The sequence below is a fragment of the Rhagoletis pomonella genome, unplaced genomic scaffold (assembly GCF_013731165.1).
Source record: "Rhagoletis pomonella isolate Grant_MI unplaced genomic scaffold, Rhpom_1.0 Rhpom_scaffold_00003, whole genome shotgun sequence".
NCBI classification, from domain to species: domain Eukaryota; kingdom Metazoa; phylum Arthropoda; class Insecta; order Diptera; family Tephritidae; genus Rhagoletis; species Rhagoletis pomonella.
Window position 1 is genome coordinate 24,679,230 of NW_023458557.1, and position 9,701 is coordinate 24,688,930.

A 9,701-nucleotide genomic window follows, 5' to 3' on the forward strand; every position below is an offset into this window, starting at 1 on the left:
AATCTGCCTTCATGCGAAGCTCCTTTTCGGTAGAATGAAGAAAAAAGCGCGAATCTTCGCTGAACTCACGCGTTACACATGTCTGATTGTTTTCTTCCAACTTAAGCAAATTTTATGCGATAGAAGGAGACAGTATAATCAGCGATTCAATTGAATTCATAGTGCAAAAATTGAATTTGACATTTCTCCTTTTTCTCTCTTCCTTTTTACATCCTTCTTTAAACAGAGGGTAGTTACATATACTTACAAAAACAGAGATACCTACTTGCAGTTTTTATGAAGAAGAATTTTGGAAAGTAAGATTAAACCAAAAATTTTAAAATTAAGTGCTGTGACTACCAAAAACCTGCGAAAATCACAACAAACCAACCAACCTACCAAAGCCTTATTTTATGAAACGAAACTACCAATTTTGGTCCGATTGGACCAAAACGGCAACACTGGTGGTGGTCGCTCCCGGTGCGCTTTGTGGCGATCGCCGCTGGCGGCCGCGCCGTTATGTATGTATGTCCGCTTGAATGAGTGTCCGCTCGCTGGAAAGCCGTCCCAATTCTCTCTTCTCACTTTTCTTCACACGCAAGTGCCTATTTCTACTTGTACGGCGGGCGTTGACCTATCCCAAAAATCGCATGCGATTCGTCCAGCTGACATTTGCTTTGTTGCTTCCTAAGTCGCATCTGCCTCTCAAACCTCGATATGGTGTTGATCCAAAATCTATCTTTTGGTATCGACGCAAGTGTGTAAATGTTTGTGCCCGTATTAAGGGGTGAAGCTGTTGCATGCACGCATTATCGCCGTGCCCATGTGCCAGATTTTCAGTGGTGTTCGATCGCCGTCGCCTCCGCTACGGCAAGTTAATTTTGTTGTTTTTTCTGTGTATGTATGTATGTTGGCGCTTGTGTGTTATTCAGTGGCAGGTAATATGCATAGGGTGTCGGTCGAAAGGATTCTACATTGCGAGGTCATTTCGTATGGGGATGTACTGGCGACCTAAAAAAAACAATGGCTGTTTTTTTTGAAGGCTTCGTATGTACATACATATCACTCATTTATTAGAAACGTATGTAGCATGATAAAAACATAACAAGGTAAAACCATCGAGACGCAGTCTGACGTTCGCCAGTAATATAATTTAAAAATTCAAAACTCAGACTCACACAACAATTGTGAGGAATTTCATTTTTTTTTTAATTTTATATGATTTTAAAATGCTGGGAACCGTCGGAACAAAAAATCATAGCCGACGAATTGAGAGATTGAATCTACCTTGTGATGCCTTTATCATGGTATGTAGTGTACCAATTTCATAAATTACCAGTAACTCACTGAACCAAAAAAAATCTATTAAATTTTTATTATTATATTTTTTTTATATGTATGTTTGTACATGTGTGCATATGTCCATTCACGACTTTGAAGATTTTTCTTTTATTTTTTTTTCTCTAGTAATGACCGTATTGAAGTAAATGAGCGATATATATGTAAGTGCATATGTACATTAGCAAATGGCATGTGTACGTACGTGCATAGTCACTTGTTTTGCCTTTTTTTTTAAGCCAAGTTACTGCCGCTTACCTCGGCTTCCAAAAATTATAGAAAATCCCAACGGGCCTTCCTGCGGATCCGTTTCGATCCGGAATCCGTTTGTTGCACTTGACCTCACAATTAACTCGCGTATATAAGCACTTATGTATTTTTATGTATTACAATACGAACTTTTAGGGACTTTCGCGCGCACTCGACTTACGCAAGCTCCGAATTCTTTTTCAACTGACTCCTCCGGCTCCTTTCCGTGCTATTTTATCAGAACTGTTCAAGCCGAAGAAGCTATTCGTGCCCCATTTACCAACTGATCTACGAAGTCTAGTTTTTACTCAATTTTCAGACTCACTAACACATACACACGCATTCAAAACTGCCTTATCGCATCGCCGGGCAAGCAAAGTTTCACACCCTTGGCGTTGATTAGGCGGCGTAAGAGAATTATGGTTACTTTCACATCCGGTAGATACACACTCATACAATCACAGTCACCGCAAGGAAAAGCTGTCGTTACAGGCTCGCACCCGCCGATGATGCCCGCAACATAGAGCGTGTGCGTAAAAAAATTTACAACGCAGCTTGAACTCTCGCTCTTATTCCGCCCAACGTGTTGCTTCGACCCTTGCCCTGAGCCGGGCCTCTAATGCTGTGCTTGTATCAGTAACGCTCTCGTGCTAAGTCTGTTGCGTCTAACACCGGACCATAATCTAGCTACACACGTTTCCATTTCTATCATTAGTTCTAGGGATATATCACAGGCAGATCTACATACACTATATCACAGGTGTTAGGTAACTATACCAGGAGTCACAGTGGTCAACAATAAAATAATAAATAGAAAAATAATCACAAAATAAATAGACAGTTAAATAAATAAACAATTAAATAAGTAACTAAATAATTAAATAGGTAAATAAAAAAAATATCACAGATTTTAAGACAGATGGTCAGGAAAAAAACAAATAAATAAAAATAAAAAAATAAACAATATCACAGAATTTCAAAATACGTGGTCAAGTAATGATAAGAAATAAATAAATAAATAAATTTCTTAATAGAAATAATAATTTAATAACTGAACAAATAGCTAATTAAAGAGTCAACTCTCTAACAACAGTCAGTCAACATAATTACATACATAAATACCTACAATAAAACAACATTTTACACGGGGTACATGAAAACTACGCGACAAAGATATCCTTAGCATGGTATACCCCGATTCTTTTTCCACTAGTGTCCCCTAACTCATACATAGAGTTCCCAATCGCTTTTAAAATGATACACTTGACTTGCTTGGGACCTAGTTTGGCGTTATAATTTTCTACTTGCGAGCTTTGCCTAAAGTTTCGGCGGTATACCACTTGTCCAACCTGAAATTTAACTTCTCTACTTCTAGTATCATAAGTCTTTTTACTTCGTTCATAAGCCAACTTCAGCTTTCTTTTTATTTTGTTCCGCATCAGCTGGGCTCTGTCTGCTGGGGTTTCTGTTTCGCAATCTGCCTCCCCAACTTTACCCAATCTTCAGTATAGCTCATATGATGCAAGCATGTTGTATCATAGGCATACCGAAGAGGGCACAGTACGGGGAGCTATTAATTGCAGTGTGCACCACACTCCGCAAGACGAAGGCGGCATCGCTTATGTGTTTGTCCCAGTTCTTTTGGTTCTCGTTGATGTATGGCCTTACAATTTGCAGGACAGAGCGATTTACTCTTTCGGCCGCGTTGGCCTGAGGCGAGTAAAAAGCCGTCCTGATATGTACCGTACACATGTACACGTACCTCTCTAAAAATGAATTGAAAACTTCTGATAACACTGCTTCCCGTTGTCAGAATGCACATACTCGGGAACGCCGAAAATGTGGAACACTTCGTCTTCCAAAAACTTTACGTTAGCTGAAGTGGCATTTCGCATAGGCTTCAAAAACACAAATTTCGTAAAATGGTCTAAACACACAAACAAAAAGACATTTCCACTACACGTACGCAGGTATGGACCCATAAAGTCTATGAATAAACGTTTAAAAGGTCTCTCGGTTATGTGTTGCTTTCACATCAGGGGCCTGTGAAACGCATTATGTGCTTTATTCCCCTTGTAAATCTCCTTTAATGTAATTTTGTACTTCGGTTACCATCCCCGGCCAATAATATTTTTCTCGTATTCTGGATAGTGTTTTGTGTATCCCACCATGGCCAGCAGATGGCGAATCATGCGAGGACTCCACCAACCCACGACGCAGCTCTGTTGAAACCCAAAGTTTCCTGGCGTGGTCCTGCTGAAGATCACCCCCCGTGTTAAACTGCGTCCGTTTTTACACGTATCCGTCCGATATGGTCACTTCAGGCAGTTTGTCACCGTTATCTGTCACAGTCTTTTTCAGCTCTTCGTACTCTTCCGATTTGAAGAAAGGCGAATCGAGACACACATCTAGCATTCGGCTATTCGTAGTTATTCCTCCATGTTAGCGCAAGATAATGCATCCGGCACAATGTTTTGGGACCCTTTCCGGTGTTGTATATCAAAGTTATAGCTTTAGAGCTTTAAGCTCCACCTCGCGAGTCTGCCAGATAGGTTCTTCTGGTTCATCAACCATTTCAGACTCGCGTGGTCAGTAATCACCGTAAACGGAAGTCCCTCAACATAAGGTCTAAATCTATTCACACTAAGCACCGCCGCATAGCATTCTAATTCAGTGATGCTGTAGTTGCGTTGCGCCTTATTTAATTTCGCCGAAATATAAGCTATCGGCCGCTCGTTGCCTTCATTATCCAATTGGAAGAGTACCCCTCCCACACCGTCAGTTGATGCGTCGCATTGTATATACAAATGTCGGTTGAAGTCCGCGTGTGTCAGTACAGGTGCCGAAATTAGGCTCTGTTTTAAGAGGTCAAATGCCTTTCTGGCTTCATCTGTCATTGTACACTTCTTTATTTTATCTTTTGTGAGGGAGTCGTGCAGCGGTGCTGCAATGGTCGCGTAGTCTTGAATAAATCTACGGTACCACCCTGTCATCCCCAGGAACCGCCTGAGCTGCTTGGGGTTCGTGGTTGTGGAAAGTTCCTCATCGCCGCTATTTTGTCTGTTCGAATGCACCCGTTTCCAACCACATAGCCGAGATACCGTACTTCTTTAAAGCAAAATTCACTCTTTTCAACATTTATTGTTAACTTTGCATCACGAAGACACCTAGCTACTTTCTCTAACAACGACAAATGAGACACAAAATCTTCTGAACAAACAAGCAAATCATCTAGATACACACGGACTCACGTAAAGAAGCGGGTATAACCTTGTCCATAAGCCTACACATACGTTGTGCAGCATTGCACAACCCAAAAGGCATGACGGTAAAGTAGTAAAGAGGTCTCCCAGGCACCGTAAAAGCGGGTTTCTTCCTTGACTTTTTCTACAGAGGTATTAGCCAAAACGCGTCCTTTAAATCAATTGCTGAGATGAATCGGGTATTCTGTAAGCGGCTTAAGATGCCGTCAATGTGGGGAAGCGGATACGCATCTTTTATTGTTCGCTCATTTACCTTCCGCGCATCCAAACAAAGCCGGTTCTTTGTACCCTTAACCACTAGCGAAACGGGAGAATTCCAGCTACTATTACTCTCCTCTATCACGCCCATCTCTAGCATCCTGTCTAATTCTGCATATGTATGTTTCTGGATTGCTGGCGAGATGGGGTAGTGCCTTTGTTTCACTGGGAGGTTTTCGTTTGTGACCCCGATTACGTGTTCCTCTTTATCCGTCCAGCCTAACCCTAGCACAGAAAAAGAAGGAAATTGGGCCTTAACTCGCTCTAGTGCCGCCTCTTGTTCATGGGCTAGACTATGTTGCACCGCATCAAACGTTAGGTCGCCTTCGGCGGGTGCCAATTCCGCGACGACGGGACCGTTCACTCTTGTTGTCACACCCCTACTCACAACACTCATTTCAAAAGCCTGCCAGAAGTCAACGCCAAGATAGACCTCTTGTTGGAGTTCCAGCACAGTCAAAAATTCCAAGTCTCGAGTGAAATTATCCCAGAGAACGGGCAGTGTGATGACTCCCACCACCGCTGTGCCCCTCCGTTGGCCGTTCGAATGTTCTGGCCTTTAGTCGGCATTATGAGGCTTTCCTTTCCTTCAAGGAGTTCCTCAGAGTTCTTCCCTAGGCAGCTGGCTCCTAAACCTGAGTCGAGGAGTGCGAATACTTCCTGATCTCCAATTATAGTTCTAACAAAAAACCTGTTATCCCGTTTTAGTGTTACTATAGTTGAGACGATCTTTTTACAAATCCTTCTGGGGTTCTTCTTCTTCTCCCTCATTTCTCGAAATTTCTATTCTTTTTCTTCTTAGTTATCTCCTCACAAAATATGCGCTTTCTTGCCTCCTCATACTCCATTTTTCTTTGGTGTAAACTTTTAATTTCTTTCCTATCTTCTACTGGTTCTAACTTACTCTTGACTATCCTCTCACCAACTCCTCTCCTTAAAACTATCACTGGGTTGTTCACTGGCCTGTCTCCGGGTGGTCCTTCTGCTGGCAAGAGTTCCCGGAGATTTCCGCCAGCTTCTGGTTTCCCGGATTAGGCTTATACACACAGAATGACGAATTACTGCCACATGCAAAACATATCATATCGTGGAACCTGGACACACATTTATCTTCCTTCCGGGCGTCAAGTATGTTTTTTACATAGTGATCGACGGGAAGACCACACTTAAGACACAACATCAGGTGGAAAGGAGACGGACTAAACGAGTGGATAGTGGGTTTGTGGACATTGGAATCAACGGACGGGGGCACTCTATTGGGGACTGACACTGCCAGTGGAGGTTTATTATACTGGGTCCTATTTATTGCCTCTACATTCCTTTCTTATACTTTCGGTTCTATTCTCTCCTCTACCCTACTCTCTAACATAAATTCTACTACGCCCACTGTCTTCGACCTGTTTCTATTTTCTCTAATGACCCTCTCGGCTCGCTTACATTCTGATTTTAATTCCGCTAGTCTTGTGATTCGCGACGCGAAGGTCAAATTTGCGAGATACGGCTTTAGGTTTCCCCGGATTATTCCTACCAGCCCATGTTCAGGTATCTTCCTTCGGAGGCGGAAGGTCAGGTTATGGACCTCACTGTACAATTCCTCAAAGCTTTCTTGTGGAGACTGCTTTCGCTCCATGATTTCTCGGATCACCTCATAATCCGATTCAGACGTCTTGAAGTGGCCCAGCAACTCGGCTTTAAGTTCGTGGTACCCGAAGTCCGAATCGTCGGCGTGGTCTTCGAGTACTTGCCAGTACCACTTCAAGGCGCTGCCGGTGACCAAACAATGGAAGTCGGTAAACAGCTGGTGGTAGGCGATACCATGCTGTTCCCTCATCCTCTCGACGCGGAATATGAAATTTTCGACCGAAAACCTTTAGTTGTACCATCAAACTTTATATGCCACTTTTCAAGATCAACCTTCTTCCTTGCCTCGGTCCCGGATCGAGAGTTGTTGTCGTCTTGTACTCGTCTTCCTACCCTACCTTGGTCCGCTACAGAGCTTTCATGCCGTCCTGCGTCTGGAGTTGACGCCATGGTTGGCCGACTGCCTCTATTATTGAGGCTTACTACATTGTCTTTTACTTGTCGGACCTCGTTCATGCATTTCGCCATTACATCGCCTTGATGTGCCATCATCGCCATTAACCGACTCAGCTGTTCGACGTTGATGGCTGCAGAACTCGGCCCGCCATCTTGAGACATTGAGCCTCCTGGCTGCTGGTCACTTTGTGGCATGTTTTCCCCTGAACTCTCTTCCTCTGACATTCGGGAAAGCTCCTCTATCTTTCGGGAAAGTGTAAGACTATTATCTGAGGTGTTTACCGCGACCTGTTCTGTAACCCTAATAGCTGATTGTCGTGACTCCCGGCTGGCAGTCTCAAATATCCTCTCGGTACACCTATTTAAATAGTCTGTAGGGACGAAGTCTACCGGAAGTGGAATGCCAGAGTCAATTTGGGTAAATATAGAGCCGACCACCTGGTTCTCCAAAGCCCTTGCTACGCTTCGCGTTACCCTACGGCCCGAATCAAGCAGACCCAATCCTCCAGCAACCACTCTATCCGTAATCTCTCGCTCTTCACCCTCTCGATTTGCCATTCACTCGCACCCCTATACACAAAAAATTAATAGCACTACACCGCAAACTTAAATTAACAAATTATGTATGTATGTGAGCCCGAATCCAATACTATATACAAACTCCAAAATTCGAACTGTCGACGGGGGAAATCTGAATAAAACAAGGGCCTAAAAGTTCGCAGAAGAGGTCTCAGGGAAGCCAAAAAAATGAATAAAAATCCAGGTGAATTTAAAAATGATATTCCAAAGATTTCAACAAAACAAAATAAATTCAGAGAATGACAAAAAATATTCAACCAAAGAAGACTTATATCGAAACTTTGTAATTTCAACGAAAAGGTAGAAAAAAGTGCGAAATTCAAAATTGAGAACCACAAGAAATGAAAATCCAAACCTCCAAAAGGAATCAAAAGATATAACACAAATAAAAGATACGTTCAATAAAACCTCACAATCTTATAATTCGACTCTCCGAAAATCAAAACAAATTCATAAAAATATGTATATCTATACAAGTCGACCGAAAAATCCAAGTTTTGTGACGTGAAGGCTGGAATATGATTTCTTAAAAAAATCAAGTTGAAACGATATATAAAGAAAACTAAAAAGAAATCATAACTAGTTCAAAGTTTATGATCCAAAACTCCCAATAAAGTTACTTCACAATCTTTAGATTCAAATAAGGAAATTCAAAGTTCAGCATCCGATATCGCAGTCGCGATGAAACAAAATAGTATCTCCGAAACCGGAAATCAAAGCTCAAAAAAATAATCTGAATTTAAAAATACCCAAAAATTTTAAATTCAAATAAGAAAACAAACAAAAAAGTTTGGAAATGATTTCAAGATTATCAGCCCAATCCTAAATATTCTTGCGGAATTTCTCCTTTGCGAATTTTAAAATCCTCTAAGAAAAAATCCTCCAATTCTAAATTGTCGGGGAGAAGGATTTTTTAGGAGTAGGATTTTTTCTCTTTCTATCTTTCGAAATCAGCTGTTATGCTTATTGTTGACAATTTTTCGATAATTTGCCAATGGGATTTTTGCATGTTTTGGCGAAACTTTATTAATTGTGGTTGATTCGGAAACTTAAAAATGAATAGCTTAGCGTTAAATATGTTAGTGAGAGAAATTAGTGAGGAAGAAAGGCAACAAACAAACGCGCAACGAGTGGCGAGGAGGAAACTGCGCGACTTGATGAACCCCTTGGAGTTGCCTCAACCTTTGTGAGTAAAGGAGTTCAAAAATATGTGATAAAACAACTAACTATTTCGTTTTCTATTTCTATAAATAGATTTGAAAAGTATTTCAGGTTGAATAAACCGGCGTTTGAATACTTGCTAGAAGTGGTAACGACTCATACACAGCCAGGTAGGAAGCAGTTTGCTGTTACACCTATAGTGAAGTTGAGCGCCTGTTTGCGCTTTTTTGCGGAAGGTGGTTATCAGACGGGTGTGGGAAAACACCACGACGTTGGACTAGCGCAGTCTAGTTTCTCCAAAGCACTCGCCGACGTGCTACGTATATTTGAGACGTATCTGTGCCCACGGTGGGAACAGTTTCCAGTGACAGCGGAAGAAAAAAGCAAAATTGCGACTGCTTTTTATGTTAAACATAAAATTCCAGCTGTTGTCGGTTGTGTAGATGGAACACACGTTAAAATAATCGCACCATCCGAAAATTCTCACCTGTACTACAACAGAAAAGGATACTACAGTTTGAATGTTATCTTGGTACGTTCTTAAATCGTTTTTGCAGAAAATTTACTTATTACTATTAATTCCAGGTGTGTGACCATGAACTAAAAATTCGCTACGTCGATGCTTCTCATCCGGGTGCTAGTCATGACTCGCTAATTTGGAACGTTAGCGAGTTACGTTCACATTTTGAGACCGAATTTTCGAATCATCCAAGAAATTTCTGGCTATTAGGTAAAGTTTAGCACTGTAAACATTTTTAAAGTCAGAGCATTAAGCTTTTATATATACATACATATGTATGTATGTATGTATGTACATAATTATGCACGTATCTTCGC

General features: G+C 41.5%; 1 protein-coding gene across 1 annotated transcript; it reads left to right on the forward strand.

Moving 5' to 3' along the window:
- The first annotated feature begins 8,116 nt into the window (after positions 1-8,116).
- LOC118735090 (putative nuclease HARBI1) lies at positions 8,117-9,685 on the forward strand. The gene is made up of 3 exons (XM_036464703.1): positions 8,117-8,889; positions 8,958-9,396; positions 9,450-9,685. Exons 1-3 carry the CDS (start codon positions 8,759-8,761, stop codon positions 9,603-9,605), a joined length of 726 nt encoding a protein of 241 aa, XP_036320596.1. The 5' UTR covers positions 8,117-8,758; the 3' UTR covers positions 9,606-9,685.
- The last annotated feature ends 16 nt before the right edge of the window (positions 9,686-9,701 follow it).